Below are 17,735 nucleotides of genomic sequence, written 5' to 3' on the forward strand. Positions count from 1 at the left end.
ACTCTGCCATACATTCCATGAACTCACTGCTCCTGTGTACACAACTGGTGCTTTTCTCACTCAAAACAGTGGTAGCCCTTTGGCTAACAGTGCACTTAAAGTAAAAAGCAGATGTTAATGCTTTTTGTATGCTGAAGGAGAATAATGACAGTCCTTGTCTGTGCCAACTGCCTAAAGCTCCCTTCTACCTCAGCATGAAGAACACGTTGAGCTGCTGCACTCCTCAGAAGGGCAAGTGGTTTTGACTCCTGGAGTGAAACAGGCAAATAACCTACTTAAGTGAAATAATGTTTTATTTTTTTAAATTTAAAAACATTTGGAATGCAGAATGAAGTCTAAATCTGAACAAATGCTTTTCCAGTCCCCTGCACTGCTTAACACTGAAGATAACCAGTCACATCTTGACTAAACGAGCACAGAATAGAGGTGAAGAGTAACAAGTGACATTCAGTCTGTCTCTGTGCCATCATCATCCTCCTCATCTCCACTTTCAGACTGCTCTTCTGTAAGGGAACAGCTCAACAAGGACTTCTGTATACATTGTCTTTCCTCTGCAATAGAGAAAGCAACAGAGGGTTAGTACTTGATCTCTTCACAGACACTGGACTCTCCTCTACTTCTAAAGACAGAAACATTTCTCAGGCCAGGAATTCAGAAGTAGCCCAGCATATCCTACAACAACCCCAGGAATTGAGGCTACATTTTAGGAAAGTGGCTGGAAAAACTCACCTTCATTTGTACAGTTTTGCAACAACCTCAGCAGCTGTGTTCTGTTATACTGAATCAGGAATTTCTGACATGTTCTTATGGTACCTGTAGAAGTCACAAGAACAGCATGTAACAATCAACACAACCAAATGTTTCAGAGCTGAGTGTGTATTTTCCTAAAGAGCATTGTATCAAGTGACAAATGCTCCAGGAAACAAGATTGTTATTGTAAATGCTACAAAGGGGCTGCAGACTGCTGCACTGCTGAGGTTAGGTGGTGGAGTAATAATTTCAAACACGCAGTGCCTGTTAGTTCCCCTGGGGGTTAATTTTGACAATACAGAAAATACTATACTTTGAAAATATATTTTAAAATAATGTAACATTGTATTTGCTGCTCTGGTTTTGTGATAAATGTAATGAAGCTTCAAGCAAAATTAACGAGGCTTTCAAAAAAAGAACTGCTGGTGCCTGTTTCTTATTTAGATCCGCTGAAAGCAGCTGCTGTTATTAACACAGAGGAATGTCTGTCGCACCCAGAGCAGCACCACGGCGTCGTGGCAGGTTATGATTAAAGCTCCATCCTCCCCCCGAGCCCGGGGGCTCCTGACCTCCGACGTGCAGGGTGTTGAGGAAGCAGGGGTAGCGCTGCCCGCGATTCTCCAGGTGCCGCACGAAGGGCAGCGCGGAGCACAGCAGCCGGTACGAGTCCTTGCGGCAGCGCAGCAGCACCGTCCCGGTGTAGGCGTTCAGGTACTTCACTGCGGGACACACACGCACGGTGAGCGGAGCAGGAGGGACCCGCGCCCCGGGGCCGCCCTCTCCCCCGCACCTGTGAAGGAGATGGAGCAGCACGCCAGGCCGTAATCCCCGTGCACCCGTGTGATGGCGTCTCTGACGGCGAGGTTCAGCACGCGGTCCTCGATGCACTGCCGGCACCGCGGGTCCTCCGAGACCACCTCGCAGAGCACGTACCTGCGGGAGAGCGCGCTGTGAGCGGCGCGGCACCGGCCCGGACACGGCACCCGCGCCTCCCGCCCGCTTTACCTGTTCTTGAAGCGCACCATGGCGGCGGCGGCGCGCGGCGCGGACGGACGGCAGGCCCGGCCAATGGGGAGGCGCTTCCACGCGCTGTAGCCAATGGGCGGCGTGAAGGGGCGGGGACAAGGGGAGGACAGCGCGGCCCCGCCTCCTTCCGTGGGCTGCGCGTGCGCGGTGCTGCCGCGAGCTGCCCGCGGGTCACGGAGCCAGAACCGCTGAGGGTGGAAAAGGTCTGAGGTCGTCGTGCCCATGCTATGACCACTCACCACCGTGTTAGCCAGACCACGTCCGGTCTTTCCTTAAATACCTCCATCATCCTGGGTAGCCCATTCCTATGTCTGATCACACTTTCAGTGAAGAAGTTCCTCCTCATGACCAACCTAAAATTCCCTTGGGGCAGCTTAACACTGTGTCGCTTGTTGTCTGGAGGAAAAGCCCGATCTCTACGTGACTCCGGTTCTCTTTCAGGTACTTCTAGAGAGCGATAAGGTCCCTCCAGAGCCTCCGCCAGGCTAAACACCCCAAACTCCCTCAGCCGCTCTTCACAAACACATACGCTCCAGACCCTTTCCCAGCCCCGCAGCCCTCCTCTGGACCCACTGCACTGTTACTGGAGGAAATCCTGGCACGCTCTGGCTGGGGTATATCACACCTCAATATCCTTCCTGAACTGGGGGGCCCAGAACTCCACAGAGCCTTTGAGGCGCGGTCTCAGCAGTGCCGAGTCCGGGGGTACGATGGCTCCCCGGTCCCGCCGTCCGCACTATTCCCGGCACACGCCGGGTCCCGCTCTCCCTCCCGCCCTCCGCCAGGGGGCGCGCGCGGCGCGCGGGCCGGCCTGAGGGGGCGGCTGAGGGGCGGCGGGAGCGCGGGGGCTACCGAAGGTCCGATGCCTCCCTTTAGTCCCTTTCGCTGCATTGCACCGACCCGCCCTGGCCGAGCCCCCCCTTATCTTGTGCCTAAAAAGCCTAAATGAGGGAGACGGGACGTCTCCGTGTGATGGGAGCCTCGGGAGGTCCGGAGGAGGCGGGCGAGTACCGGCCCCTCGAAGGCCTCAGCAGAGCGTCCAGAGCCTCCGCGGTGCTCCTGGAAGGGCTCTGTCTTTGCTACCCCCAGAAAACTGCTCCAGTATTTGTAGCTCCTCAGGCTCCAGGTATTTGGGGTTTGGGACATGTACTAATTAATGACAACAGCTAAGAAAATTGTGGAACAGAGCTACTTCCTATAATTATTTCTGTAGTGTTGTCCCAAACTGTGATGTGTGACACTGTTGAGGAAGCAGGGAGGGCTCATTGAAAAGATCTGGTAGGAGAATTAACTGAGGAGAAGGGAATGAGGGAAATAAGGGAAAAGATGTGAGGTAGATATCTGAATGTGAGATGGGAGAAAGAGTTTTGCTGAGGTTCTTGGAGCCAAGTCGCATAGGAGTGCTGAGACAGTGTAGATTAAGTGAGAACTCATTGCTAATTCAGAGTGGAAACATCTTTAATGACCTTCATTCTAGACACAGAAAACAATGATAAAGCCAGTGGAAATCCTGTCCTGGGTGATAAACTTCTGCCCTCTGAAACAGATGCCTGTTCTGCTGCTCTCTCCCCTTGGCTATTAACTCCCCTCCTTCACCTGTGATCACGTTTTCAGGTCGTGTTTTTTTCTAAGAACTGCAAAATGTGAGTTGCCTGGGGAGAAAAAAGCTCAAAGCCCAGCATGGACTTTTAAGAGACCTTTTCTCTTGGGCCACAATCAAAGGGACTGGGGGCAGTTTTGAAGCTAATGCAGATAGAAGCATTTTCTCGATGAGAGGACTGCATTGCATTGATCTTTGCCATATTGCTCTGTGTTTTAGTATCCAAATGGGGATCTAACTGTAAATCTGTTCCACTTGTCAATACAATGAGCTCCTAGGTGATAAGCTAGTCTCACATTTTTGAACAATATTAAAGTCCATGAAGATTCCCATTGATTTTCTTTGTGGAGTGAGATTCCACTTTAGGCTTACAGTTGGCCTACCAGGTATGTTTCCCTGCTGCCCCTGTGTTTGTGGTGGCATCACCTATCCTGCCTTCCAACAGGGCTCGGGTTGCCCTGTGCTGCTCAGGTTGCTTTTATCCATCCCCTCCTTTATTTCCTTCTTGCAGAGGCACGCTGGGCTCTGACAAGCAGAGCATGTGAGTGCACTCTGCCCTGTAATCCAATAGGACATGTGCACTGTGCATGCTACAGGCTGGGCCCTGTGTACAGCACAGGCCTCTGCTTGCAGTCCAGAAGGCTGATGAGGAGAGACATGATGCAGAGAGCAGAGCTGTGAGATAGCCCCGTGCTGCTTCGTTTCACCCAGGGTATTGCCTTAGCTCCCTGCTGTTGGTTTGGAGGATGCACAGAGCAGACCTGAGTCTCCACAGCTCCCTGCACAGTACAAGGTGTGCAAGTCCAGTCAGGCATCCTGGTGTGCTGAGCTGACAGCACAGCACTGAAAGGTTACAACATCTTCACGTTTGTTTTCCCATCTCCTCACTCTCATCCTCTGCCAGCTCTGCTGTGTGGATTCCAGTGTCAGGGATTCAAGGGACTATTGCAAGTGATGGTGAGTTTTACATGCAAGGTGGGAAAGAACTGTCTGCTAAGAAAAAATCTGAGAGAGAAAAAAATAAGAAAATTCTATTTAAATGGAAGAATGGGTCAGGAGACCTGCCAAGAGAGAGGCTGGATGTCTCTCCTGCAGACTGGGAGAGAAAATGGCCTTGGGATATCTTATCAAATAGAGGTTATGGAGGACAGAGCATGCAAGGACAGGGGGAAATAACATGCACTGTCTATAGACATTAGAGACAATTTGTAAAGCAGTTTAAGAACATTTGATAGAAAATTCTCCATCAGTGTAAATGTTCATCAGTGATTGTCCAATAAAGTGGTGGTGCTAGGGAGGTGCAGGAGGAATACTGAGGTCTCCTTTTCCCAACTGCTGTTTCTTATTTGTGGTAGCGTGCCTGCAGAGGAGCTAGTACCCATCAGTCTGGGTTGGTTTTATTACCATTTTAGTTCATTATTTGACATTTTACTACAGGCTTGAAGGTCTAGACCCTCACTTTGGATTTACATGCCATCTGTATCTCCAGGTTGCAGGTCAGAATACATTTGTATGAAATCAATTGTGCTAATAATGTGCAATAGACTGTGGTGAATGCATGTTTTCTTGTGTGCAGCCAGCTTCTAGGGTTTGTATGTATTTGCTGTAATTAAAAGTACTAGTGAATGTATTCGATAACACACACACACACACATACATATTTTAGTGAATCCTTGCACTCTTTTTAGGTAGAATGCATCCATTTTATAGGTGAGGAAGCTAAGGTACAGGGGGAATAAACAGGTTCTTCATGGCAAATAGCTGTCAGTCTGGAGATGGAGATCAAGGACATCAAGTGAGTAGAAAGAACTGGCATATCAGCACATACTGTGTTGGAGTATAGGTCTGGTATGTTGTTTGTGCATGAAGTAGCCAAGTAATTACATTCTGGAGTAAAATTAGGGTGCATTGTGATACTCTGTCCTTGTGATACCACAATTATATCTTCCCTGTGTAGCCAAAATAATGATTTTTGCTTCTCCCTGGAACACAGAACTGAAGTTGCCATCAGGTATGGTAGCAGAGTAGGGGGAGACAACTACATTTTGTTCCACTGTGTGCACATTGCATCCCCAGATAACCTCAGTGCTGAAAATACAAAACAATCTGGCTAAAATTAAAACTGCTTCTTAAATCCTGTCTGATGTTGCCTGAAGCTTTTTGTTCAGTTTATCTTCACAAGGTCACTGAGACAGAAGAGTGCATTCTCTGAGCGTGCTGGCCTGGAGCTTTTTCATGCAGATGCTTTAATTTAACATTTGGGACATTCTCCTTCTCCCTTAGGTCTCTTCCTTTGTACTCTCCCTCATTTGCTCTGTCTCTCTACTCCTCTCTTTTGAGTTCAGGTTCCCTCAGATCAATACACATAAGGCTAAAAGCTATCCCTCTTTTTTATCACCCTAACATGTAATCATTAATCATAAGCTTTCTGTTCACCCAAGCTGTCATGTGTCAGAGACTGCTGCTCTGTCAGAGCTGCCCCATGAGCTGCCCTGTGTGCTGCCTGCAGCACTGCCCTCATCTTTGCTGTCATCCTGCCACGTGGAGTAATTGTCCTGCAAAACCATGTGTTTGAAGCAAATTCTGTTGCAGCCTCTTTCAGTGCTGGCAGTGCAATCTTGGACTACTTGTTTAAGTTCAAAATAGTAAATTCACATTTCTTTGGGGTTTTTTTAATAGTCAAGAACAGGATGTGCTCTGAGAGACATCCCATGTGTTTATAAGGTGAGCTTCCATTAAGATATTGGAAATTGGAAACCACATTGGAAGATTGAAATCAAATATTAAGATCTGATAAAGGGCATTAAGTGTCTGTGAGTTTGGCATGTGCTGCCTAGCATGAACACAGCATCAGGAGTCTCCCTGTGCAGCAAAAACCAGTGTGAGAGAAGAGCAGTACAAAAAGGTGATGTGCCAAGGGAGAAGCTGGACCTAGAATTCTGGATTTAATTTTCTCCAGCTTTGCAATGGGGATAATTGCAAATACCTTATTCATAGATATATATTAAAATTAGTGAACTGTCCACTTGAATGTTACTATTTATTAAATATGGTAAAACTGCTGCTCTATAGGAGAGATCTGTAGGAAGCACACTTCATTTGCAGCAAGCTGCTGCAAGAGGCTAACAGCTGCTTCCAAACTAGTTAATTAAATTAATCAAGAACTAGAATATTAGTTCAGGTAGTTTAGGATTTTCTTCTCTTTCCTTTCCATATTAGGGAACACAGACTCAACCGTAAACCAGATAACTTACTATGTAATCTGCTGTGTAAAACCCCCATATTTAGCACCTCCTTAACAGGGATGGATTAATTATTCTTTGTTCTGGTCTCTGAAGATAAAGGGTAATTACTATTAATTATGTGTAATTGAAAAATTGCTCCTTCACAAAGAATCCAGTAGCACTAGCAGGATTTTAACTTATTGCTGCCTATAGAGAGTCTTACAACATTCAATAATGTTATGGCAAAGACTGCCATAAACTTAAGAACAGTCTCAGTGAGTCCTACTCACTTTGCAGCCCACACCTGAAAGCAGGATTTTCAGACATTGCAGATCTCAGAGCAGCCTGCAAGGCAGGACTCGTGCTTTGTTCTGTGCTGAATGCACTGAAACAGGAGGTGCAATTTGAAGGGGTGGTTGTTACTGAGGATGCTGTAAGGCTTTTCCTCTGTAAATTTCCAGAAATCTGTGGAATAACCACCAAAGGGAAAGTATAAGAAAACAACAAACAACCCCAACGAAGTGAGAGATTGCTTATCTGGGAAGGAAGCTTATGAAAAAAACAATAAAACCACCCATGAGTCTTTAGTAACCAGTACATCTTAGACAGCAGAGGTGTCTGACAGAGTGGAGACTGTGTTGAGATATTTGAATTTAGCTGAAAAAGAAAAGAAAAATTAGAATTTTTACAAGAGCAGAGCACTTTTAATTGCATAAAATTAGTGGATAGGTTTGCATGCAACCTGAAATTCCTAACAGCCCCACCGATTTCTGTTGTCAAAATATGTAGGTATATAACTTCCTTTAATTACAGTAGGAGCTGGGCACCTTCCTATGCATAAAAATCTGGCCTTTAAGCTCTCCATGCCTGAGTTTCACATTGGCAAAATGAGGAAAATGACATTTATCTGTTTCAAGGAGTGCTACAAATAAATTATTGAGTTATTGAGTTATTAGGCAATATAATAAATGAGATTCAGAAACTCGTATGGCATAAACAGAGCCTTGGTGTAGGGGCCACTCTGAAACAAAAACCATGTGTCTGGTGCTGCTGTTGTCTTGCAGATCTTTGCTCTCTGCTTCTCCTTTCCCCTGAATTCCCATGAGCAGATTAAGCCAAGGCCCTATTTTACAGTAAGATGTATCTGCTTATGTTGCTGCATATTGAATAATCCTTTCTTTACGTGGCTTTATGTTTAACTCCAGCAGCCGAGGAGCAGCGTGGGATCAGAGTCTTCCACAGAGCACTGCTCTCCCTGATGAGGGAGGCAATGAAAAACATTTCCAGTGTATCCATCCCTCAGTGCTGAGGTGACAGGACAGGCGTCCTGGAGCAGGCTTACATAACGTGTGCCTGCTGCCTGGCTCTGCACGTGCAGGGGGGAAGGGGCCTGTGCTGGAGCTGCTCACTGGCTACAGCCAGGGCACCCCTTGGCAGCTGCAGGGTCTCAGCTTGTGCTGATGTCAGCCTGGTGCAAGGAGTGTGTCACTCACTGCCTGGCTGGGGCACACAGGTCTCAACTCTTTGCCTGACCCACTCTGACAGAGAGCTCCCCACCCGTCTGTTCTTGCCTAGATCCAATTTTAGCTGCAGCGTCCCACAGCCCAGCACAGCAGGTGAAAGCCCCTCAAAAGCAGAGTAGGGTGTAATGTCTGGTGTGATTTGGGTGGGGAGAATCAAGAGTGATTTTGTTTCTGCTGTGCTACTGGGGGTGCTCACAAAGACCAGTAAATGCAAACAGATCTCCAGAGGCAATGGCTGTTACAGATCAGAGAAGACAAAAAAGCACTGGGAGCATCTGGTCTATTTTGGGAAGCTTGCTAGGGCCTTTAAAATTCTTTTTTCAATTTTTTTTTTCTAAAGATGTGCTTGCATCTGCGTCAGAGTGTCAATATTTTCCACTTTTTTAGCTATATCCACCATGAGGACCAAAGCAAACAAAAAAAAATCTTGCTGGATTTTCAAAGCTGTTACCACCAGTTACCTTGAGGGCACAGGGGTTGAGCTACATTTGAGATGCCTTCTGCTGGTTGGTTCCAAACTGGAGCTCCTGGTGATGCACATAAGAACCTTTTCCTAGTGCTTGATACCACAGTGAGATGACTGGGGGGAACTGACCCAGGGTACATCCCTCAGGCCTTGGCAGTAAAATTCCACAGTGTTCATGCTGGAACTCAAGGATTGTTTCTATGTGACCTTCTGTGTTCCTGTTTCATACCTGTGATGCATAAAAGATCATGTTTATCCCCCTGTAACATTAGTGACTTAATTAGAGCTGAATTTGGTCCTACTGTCTCTGAACATGAGCAGCTTCCATCAAGTCATCTAAAGGATCATATCTGGTTTCTTCTCTCTCTCAGTGTTGGTGGCATCTGGTTTCATTTTCCATCTTTCCTAAGGGAGCTCACTTTCCCCCACATTTCAGCATATGCTTGTTGTATGTCAGCACCCTGGGCTGCCCACATGGCCATGCCAAGCCAAGTACCACTCTTTGAGCCAGCAGGGCACAAGGTGGTGTAGAGACAGAATGTGAGACACATCAGGAATTGTTGTGGACCGTGTGTAGCTTAAAACCAGAACCTGCTTACAGGTTAAGAAGCTAAGATGGAACCAGTTAAATGTGGGGTTTTTTCCCTCTGTGTAGGATGTGTAGAAGTAGCAAGACTTTCATCCTGTAGAAGCCAGCGGTTTTGCAGTGTGGCTTCTCTTTGCCAAGACCAAAACTGGCACTGTAGGGACACCATTTTCAGGGTAAGTGCAGGGAGGGACCCTGCTGATGCAATAGCACCAGACCTGCAGTGTTGCACTTTAATGTCCAGCACTGTCTGCAGGACATCCCCGTTTATTTCTGAAGATGCCGGCATGGGGGAATTTTCTAGATGTGGCAGTTTGTCTCCAGAAGATTCATTGGTTCTTTTAACTCATTCTATCTCTTCTACTTCCCTGTTCCCACCCCAACCACTTGACCAAACCAAAATTTTTCTTAGCTGTTTGTGGCACACAGAGGGACAGCTATTAAATTGATGAGTATTAAGTTCTTGTTTTATAAGATGTAGGATTTTTAAAAAGCATACAATGATGACTTTGAGTATTTATTAGATTCCAATAAAATATACATTCAACTTCAGCTGTCAGCATTTTTATGTATATTGCTACATTGATAAACCTATTGCTTGAAAAAGAGGATACACTTTGTCTTTTGTTTCTCTATTATTATAATGTTACCCAGAATTGTAAGATCAGCACCTGTGAGTCAGATCACAGACAGTAACAAAATCATTTTAGAATGATTTTATTTAATTAATTTACTTAAATTATACATACTAAGCTCTTTTATTTTTGGGACTTGCAGGTTGCAGGTCTCTCTCTGTAAGTGTGGGGGCAAGCAACTTCATTAGTCTTTTGATAGTCTCTTAGCATCAGAGACGGGTGGTGTCATCTTCTATTGAAGCTCGTTTTTAAATAAAATTGCAGCAATTTATAACATGGATACTCCTGCTCCTGCTCCTGTTAATGTTCCCTCCTACTCCACCCCATATTCTCCAACAGAAAGCTACCACAGTCACAAAGACAGGAAATTGAAGGACAGGTATTAAATCTCGAGTTCAGTTCTTTCGTGCCTTTCACACATTGTAGCTCTATAGAGGAGGTGATGTTTTGAGGACAGGGTATAAGTAACTTCAGATTAAGTAATGGACTTAAGAACTCCATATGCAAGCAGACCTCTCTCTCTCTGTGGCTGCCAGTAACCGTGTCAGTGCTGCAGTCTGCTGTTCTCTGCTGTTCTCTGTATCATTATTCATGAGCTCCCATGCCGAACAGCAATCAAACTCCTCAGGCTGTGCTCAGGGGATTATCACACTCGCAGGGCGGTTAAAGTCACTTTGCCTCGAGTCTTCTGCCTTTGAAAAGTGCCCAAGGCTAATCACTGTGAAATGTGACGCCTGTCATGTCTTCTTGTTCAAGTATGTGCAGCAGGCCTGTCATTCACTGAAAGCCTTAACATCTGTTATTACATGGTAATCCTCATGCATCAGGCTTCCAAATAAGAAACTGGTGGAGTCCAACAAGGTATGGCTGAGCCTTGGTTTGCATAATTCCCAGAATGCAAGGCAACTTGCTCTCCCTTCTGAAATCATTAATAAGCAATAAGAATATTATATAAGCTGGCATCTTTTTTTAAACCATGATAATTTCAAATGCTATTATAATTAGGATGAAGATGAGAGTTTGAGCTGGGGGAGGGAACAGGGAAAGGATTAAGCTGATCTCCACCATGACGTTAGAAGGTAGCTTTGTCTGCTATATCCTAGTTTTGACAATAATGGATACGCTTTAGAAACATGAAGAGGCAAATAGACAATTTATTTAAAAGTATTAATCCTTTTCATCCTGAAATGTTATCTCTCACCATAAATAGGATCACAGCTCTTCAGTCCACTTACATTCTGATTAATTGACCCTGTAGAAAATCCTGAAGAGCAATATGTGTTTGTGTCGTGCCCTGGTGACTATCGGCTCCATAGTGGGTCTCATAAAGTGTACAAAAATATTCTGTGGCCAAGAATATCTTTGCTTAAGCCAGAGTGATTACTTGGTGATTGAGACTGCAGTGCTATCACATCACAAGATGTGGTGTCTTGGGTGGCAGGTCCCAAGCCTGACTGATCAGATGTGATATTTTAATAAAAAAAAGTTCAGTGTCTTAATCGAGGAGGTGGGACTTGCTGGAGAAGGAAAACCAGGTGCAAATATGGTTCATAGATGTAACTAATAGGGCTGCTTCCTTTGGAATGGAGAAGATTTAAATAGGCACTTGTCAAAATCATTTTCTCTAATGCTGCAGCAGCCCTTGGATCTGAGCATGTTCCTGATGTTCCCCCTCACTCACATGCACGAACACGGGGAGGCAGCGGGAGGAGGCAGCTGCACTGACACACTATAGGGTTTGCAAGAACACCATGGCAATTTAGAGGAGCGATTAAAAGATTGCAAACATTTATTAATAGCTTTGCTGCTGCAGCAGCTCTGCCTGAGAAGCCTTGCTTCCTCTGGGATGCTCTTACCTCCTGCCTGTTCCCTTCCAGAGCTTTAGAAATTGAAAAGTCAGGTTTGGACTGGGTTTCAGTTTAAAGCCATCATACTGCAGACCAGATTAACCCACTACCCAGGTGAGAGGACAAAGGGAACCTGAGTGTGGGAAAGAAACAAGAGAAGGTACACAGAGTGAAAAGAAAGATTTTTTTTCCCCCAACTATTTCTTGGTCTTTCTTTTCTTCCCTGTGCTGCTTTCTCTTTCTCACGTTGTTCCTCTTTCCCCATTCCTTCTCTTCTCCCTTGGGACAGAGTGACTTTTTGTTCAGTGCATTGGCACTAGATTCAGATGGGGGCCTACAGTGCCCTTTTGATACTGTATAACAAAATCAATGAAAGATGGGCATAAAAGCAGTATTGGAGAGCTTCTGCTGAAAATTCTGCAGAGCCATCTAATTTCCTAACCCAAGCATAATCAGTTCCTTTGTGAATCCCATGACTCTGTTGCTGTCTCTTCAGAGTTTTAACATTGAGAATAGGGAGGAGGTGAACATTCAATTATTAAAAAAAAAAAATAGAAGGAAAAGAAAAACAAAGGAAAGGAAAGGGCAATTGGCAAAAGAGCAAGAAATCACCTTAATCTTCATGCTGGTCCTGCTGAACAGCAATAAGCACTGTAAATTAGATGGGCAATTCTGATGTTTGAGTGTGCAATGTCTGAGGCATTTTTATCCCACAGAGCAGATGATGGTGACTGACTGATACAAGTTTGCAATAGGAGGATATTTATCCTACACATATGGTGACCTCCTCCATATTCCTACCCACAGTAGAATAATCAGTTTCTTCTGCTTTTTATTTTTCTTTTCTAACCTGCATCCTAAGAGAAACCAAAATGTCCAGACAGGCTAAAAGGAATATACTTTTCTGTTAAACAACAATGCCAGCAAATATAAATGTCCTGGTCGTTATTTGAAGTCCTGCTATAGCTGAGTTGGGTGACAGTGCACTTCAACTGTGGCATTTCCTGTACACTGTGGGCAAGCAACTGGATGTACATTGGGCATCAGCACCTTTCTAATTGTGCTTAACTTTTTAGTTTCATCAGGAGCATTTTTCTTCTGTTCATACACCCATTTTAATCATTCCACCTTGCAATTTAAGAAAAATCTTGTTGCATAATTATTACATCTCTGCTCAATGCATAGAATAGGCAGAGGGGAAAGCAAAGTGGATTCAGTGGATCAGAAAGGAGAAAAAATTATGATGGTGAAGGAATGCAGGAATGAAATTAGAGTTGAATTATGGGTCCTGCATTACTGTTAGCTGAACCTGCTGTGGGCTGAGTTGGAAATTTTTAACTGCTTCCCCTGTTCCTTGAAATTTTCAGTTTAAATATTTTCTTGGTCAGTTTTCAAGTGTAGTGTTCAATTTGGAACTCGATGAGCATGAATTTTTGTCTATTGCAAGGGAGTTTTGCTTATGAAAAACTCCTGGTTATCTCTGTTCACCTTGTTCACTGTGCTCCTTGTGGGAAACTGCACAAGCTGAGACATAACAGAAAACATCCTCCCATGGGATGTTTAGGAAAGTCTGTATAAATTTCTGGACAGATTGGCAGACAGCCTGTAAGACTTAAAAAGTCTTGCTTTTCTAGGAAATAGGTGTAAAACTTAGAACAGTCCTAGTCTAAAAGACAGAGAACCCACTGATAAGTTTGAGCTAATTACTTGTTCACTTTTTGTCTTTAGGAGCTGGAATTCCCCTTGCTCAGAGTGGTCAAAGAATGACTTTGATGAGGATAGAACAGACCTGGAGCTTAGAGAGGTACCTGGTCTCAGGTAAGAAAGAATATAGATAGGATCCTGCAAGCACCAGCTGGACTGAAGGAACTCTGTTTCTTGTCTGATGGTTGCAAGTGGCAGCCCCTTGCAGGCAGTAGCAGCTACAGCACTCAGCTGCTCCATCAAAATCCTCATCCTTCTCTAGCAGTAGCTATTTCATTCCCATTGGTTTCAGGATCTTTAATTTCCCAGTTTGCTGTGTGTGACAAGAGGATGGCTCTCAGTCTTGTGGCAGTTAGGACATGTGTTGGTGGAAATGTTTTGTTGGGATTTTTTCATGTCCTACAAGGTATTTTGGGATGTGTTGGCCTTTACAAATATTTAAAGCAAGAAACTGTATCTCATTAGCATTTCCCTCTTCCATCAGGATCTTGGCCCTTACTAAGGCTCTTGCCTCCTATATTCCTAGTTTTCTTTTTATTAATTGTTTTCTTGCTCATTAATAAAATGATATATTGTGCTTCTTTAGTATCAGAATTACCCTTCTCTTAGCCACAGAACTGTCACTTTAGCCTTTGCCACTGGCATTCTCAGGTATTGTTAGGACAGATGCTCCCTCTGGGTACACTGGTCATACCTCTGGAAGTAATTGGAATTGTACTTTGCAAATGAGCAAAATGCATTGAGATATGTCCTGTATCTTGTACTGGCTGCTATCTCTGCATCCAAGTGGCAAGTAACAGGACCAGCTATGGATAACAAACCTTGCTCTGAGTTCAAATACAGCAAAGGACCAAAGCATTAAGTTTCTGAAAGTAGGAAAGTGAGGCTCTTGTGTTATTGCTCACTGATATGGGAACATTGCAAGAGGAAACAGGTATCATTCTCTGTACCCTTGTTAGGAGACAGGGAAAAGGTAATCATGGGGAAAGGGAAGACAGGTTAGAGGTAGTAGCAGAAAGGAGAATTGTCCTTTTATGAGAGCCAGGTACTGGTAAATAACTTTTAAGTGCTAAGAAGGTGGTAGAAGGCAGGACTAGAATCTTTTCAAGGTTTAGATTCTTCTGTAGAGTAAATCACTTCTGTTTAAGAAAAAAAAATCATGGAAGATAAAATATTCCCTGACATGAATATAAAAATGATGAAGCTACGCATGATGAGCCTATAAAATTCCAGAGTAGGTCTGGTTTAAAACTCTATCAGGACAAAATCATTAACTTTTAATAGAATGTACCTTGTTGCTTTGATGATGAATTATAAACTGGAGGGAAAATGAAGAGGCAGCTCATGTAAAGCTGCATCATCCTCTGCCTCTGTTCAGACAACACTGTATAACTCAGCTGGTAGCAAAAAGTCAGCCAAGCTCTGTCATTGTTTGCATCACAGCATGCCCTGAAAGCAGACTTGCCTTCTGCCAGCACCAGTGCAGTGCTGGGGACCACTGCCAGGGGCCACAGGCCTGGGGAATATTGCCCTTGACAGGAGCACTGAACGCTGACAAATGGAGAGAACTGAAATACATTGCTCTGTTTATTCTGTTTGTGTGGATTTTCATCACCCTTACTTGTTTGCAGTTCAAATAACGGTTATTTGTGAATTTTATTTTTCAAGATTCTGTTTGCAAAGGTTTGACTTTAACTGAACTGTTCAATTATGTTGATTGTGTGTGCTGTTGTCCAGAGCTTGCTTTCTCACACGATGCTTGAGTGATCTACAAGATACAGCCATTAAACTTAGTTTATTGAAAATGTACAAGAATCATTTTGATCACATTGTCTCAAACTTTCCATGTGAAAGAAATGTAGCAGATTTCCTCATGTTCTGTCTCCAAATCTTACTTTCTGGTGGTTCTGGTTTTGGTTTGGTTTTTTATTTTTTTTTTAAGAACAGTAATATTGGCTTCAGGACCCCCCTTTTGTTCTTTTCCTGATATTCTTTTCCTTCCTTTTAACCCACTATTTGTTTAAATTATTTCCCCCACTGTTAAGTATTCATGCCCAACCCCTTCAGTCCCTGATAAGCACAGTAAATTGGTGTGATTTTCTTGGCTAGGACTTGAGCTTTACTTGTTTACATAGGTGTTTATCCTAAAATTCATGAAACATCTATCTTTATTGTCTTGGGTTTGAGAAAGGACCTGTTTCAGGAGAGCTCCATCTATCTCTGAATAAAGTCAACATGAACAAACAAATAATCATTAGAATTTCTTTACTCTGGGCACCTGGTGTCCTATGCAAGGTCAGGAAATCTTACCAATCACACTCTGTTTTCCTGCAACAGAACTAGAAGAGATACAGCTGTCTGTGAGCTGGGTTAATTTGTCTCACAATGGATTAAGCAAATCTCACTTTTCTTGTTAAAATTCTCATGTTATTTTATCATAGGGAATACTGAGATGTGCCTAGTAGCACACCTCACCTAGAGGTGAGGGTTTGTCAGCTCACTTTCTTCTTGCTGATTCCAATTGCTGAACAATGTCACCAAATCTTGGTCAGAAAAAAGTTCTTTGTAAGCAGAATGAGAGGTTCAGGCTCAGAGATCTGCTCAACCATTCCCATAACAAACCAACTGATGGCTTAGAAGCTCCAGGTGAAGACCAGGGTGATGTGGATAATGGTGTGGACAAAGGGGGTTGAAGTGCCAGTGTACATTTCTAAGCCCTCCTGATGGATGTTACATTATTCACAAAGCCCTGGCTTTTGGGTGCTTATGAGTAATGAGTGGATCTGGGTGGTTTAGTGTCCCTGTCCCCCAAGGCCACTGCCCTTTGAGAGAGAACAGAGTGTGCCACCGTGTTTGGCAGCCACGCTCCCAACCTGACGCAGTCGTTTTGGGGGGGCACGGAGCTGGCAGAGATGACTCATTCCGCCTCAGTGGCTCATTGAGGAGCTGCAGGGAAAAGTTATTTATAACCAGACCTTTCAGGTTCAGTGCAGCAGCATCTTCAGCAGGAAGGGGACAAGAATGGGGATGGCACATAAGACTTTTCAGATACAGATCAACCTTCATCCCAATATTGTCCCTAGAGCCACACAGCCACTAGCTGACTTCAGCCAGAATCTTTTCCAAGTCTTTTGCTTAGCTGTCTGGGTGCTGTGGTCCTGTTGCAAGATTCTGGTGATAACTCATCAGCTTCTCAAAGAGCAGGGAGACAGCTGTGAATGTCATCAGTGTGAACAAAACACAAACTCTACTGCAGCTTCGAAGCTGACACTTGCTGATTCTTTCTGACTCATGGCCATAGCATTATCACCTCTATCTTTTCTTTGTCCATGTTTATCCCTGGCTCACCATTAAGATGAACTCTTGTCATGGGTGTTTTCAGACAGGCTTTATGCTGCCAGCAAATCCCATTTAAACCTCCTGAGGCTTCTCTTCTATACAAGCTAACGCTATAAAACTGCAGTTGGTTTCCTGATCTTGCTATGGACTCACTTCATTTTTAGGTGCCTCCATGACTCCACGTGTGAAACAGTGATAATGATACCCCCTGGATTAAGCACAGTGGGATCTATAGTGATGAAACACCACCTAAGTGGTAGTGTTATTATCAGAGTCACAGTACAATTGGAAAGCATTTTACACAACAGCAGAGGACAGCATGTGTTAAAGAAAATATTTGCTACAAACATGTATGTCTTTGTATCTAGGTAACTGTGGACTTTATCTTGAAGCATATTAGCACACATAAAAATTTTATGTCAAATTAAACTTCTTTGAGCTGTCTGTTCTCTTAACTGGGTTTTGAATTCAAAGCCACAAAGCACCAGGGATCCTGTTGTATAAATGCCTACCTTGTTCTTCTCCTACCTCTGTCCTATTCTTAAACCAATTTGCATGCGTGTCTGGAACTGGGCTGGGGTTAGATGGCTCTTTGTCTCCAGTCTGTTGATTCTTCCCATAGTTTAAAACCTGCATATCTGGCCTTTCATCTTCTCTTTTTTCCCCCTCTTTACTTCTTTCTTGCTCTCTGTTATTCATTCAGTAGACAATTGGCTCAGCAGCGTGCAGCTGTTGCACGGTTTGATCAGTGTAAAGTGTGTGTTAAGGCCATTTGGTAGATCCATATGGGTTTCCTTGGTGGTCTCTCTTTTGGCTGCCCTACATCCCTGTGCTCTGGACCCAATGCTATAGTAGCCTTTTTACAGTGGGTTGTGTTGATTCTCTTCATACAGAAGCTTTGCTATAAATAGTTCTTGCCTTCAGCTTTGGCGATGAGCAAAAGGAAGTCTAATAAACCAGACAGTGCTGATAATTTATTTCTCAAAGTCCAGCCATAAGATTGCAAAGATATGTGAATGTGACATGCACCTCATG

At 44.1% G+C, this 17,735-nt stretch overlaps 1 protein-coding gene across 2 annotated transcripts; it reads right to left on the minus strand.

Moving 5' to 3' along the window:
- Positions 1–275: 275 nt before the first annotated feature.
- On the minus strand, positions 276–1,824 carry POP5 (POP5 ribonuclease P/MRP subunit). 2 transcript variants are annotated; one of them, XM_054645783.2, is made up of 5 exons: positions 1,756–1,824; positions 1,541–1,683; positions 1,320–1,469; positions 730–813; positions 276–551 (listed from the first exon to the last, which is right to left on the minus strand). In XM_054645783.2, the coding sequence occupies exons 1-5, from the start codon at positions 1,773–1,775 to the stop codon at positions 448–450; spliced, it is 501 nt and encodes a 166-aa protein (XP_054501758.1). In that variant the 5' UTR covers positions 1,776–1,824; the 3' UTR covers positions 276–447. The 2 variants fall into 2 exon arrangements, with proteins under 2 accessions (XP_054501758.1, XP_077044045.1); XM_077187930.1 differs by having other exon boundaries at positions 1,245–1,469.
- Between the last annotated feature and the right edge of the window lie 15,911 nt (positions 1,825–17,735).

This window comes from Agelaius phoeniceus, chromosome 18 (genome assembly GCF_051311805.1).
Source record: "Agelaius phoeniceus isolate bAgePho1 chromosome 18, bAgePho1.hap1, whole genome shotgun sequence".
NCBI classification, from domain to species: Eukaryota; Metazoa; Chordata; class Aves; order Passeriformes; family Icteridae; genus Agelaius; species Agelaius phoeniceus.

Bases quoted from the DNA above. Each gene is read 5' to 3' on its own strand.
- POP5 (XM_077187930.1), bottom strand. From the start codon at position 1,775: ATGGTGCGCTTCAAGAACAG. The intron at 1,684-1,755 runs GTAAAGCGGGCG...GCTCTCCCGCAG, and splicing joins ATGGTGCGCTTCAAGAACAG to GTACGTGCTCTGCGAGGTGG. The intron at 1,470-1,540 runs GTGCGGGGGAGA...TGTGTCCCGCAG, and splicing joins CTGCTCCATCTCCTTCACAG to TGAAGTACCTGAACGCCTAC.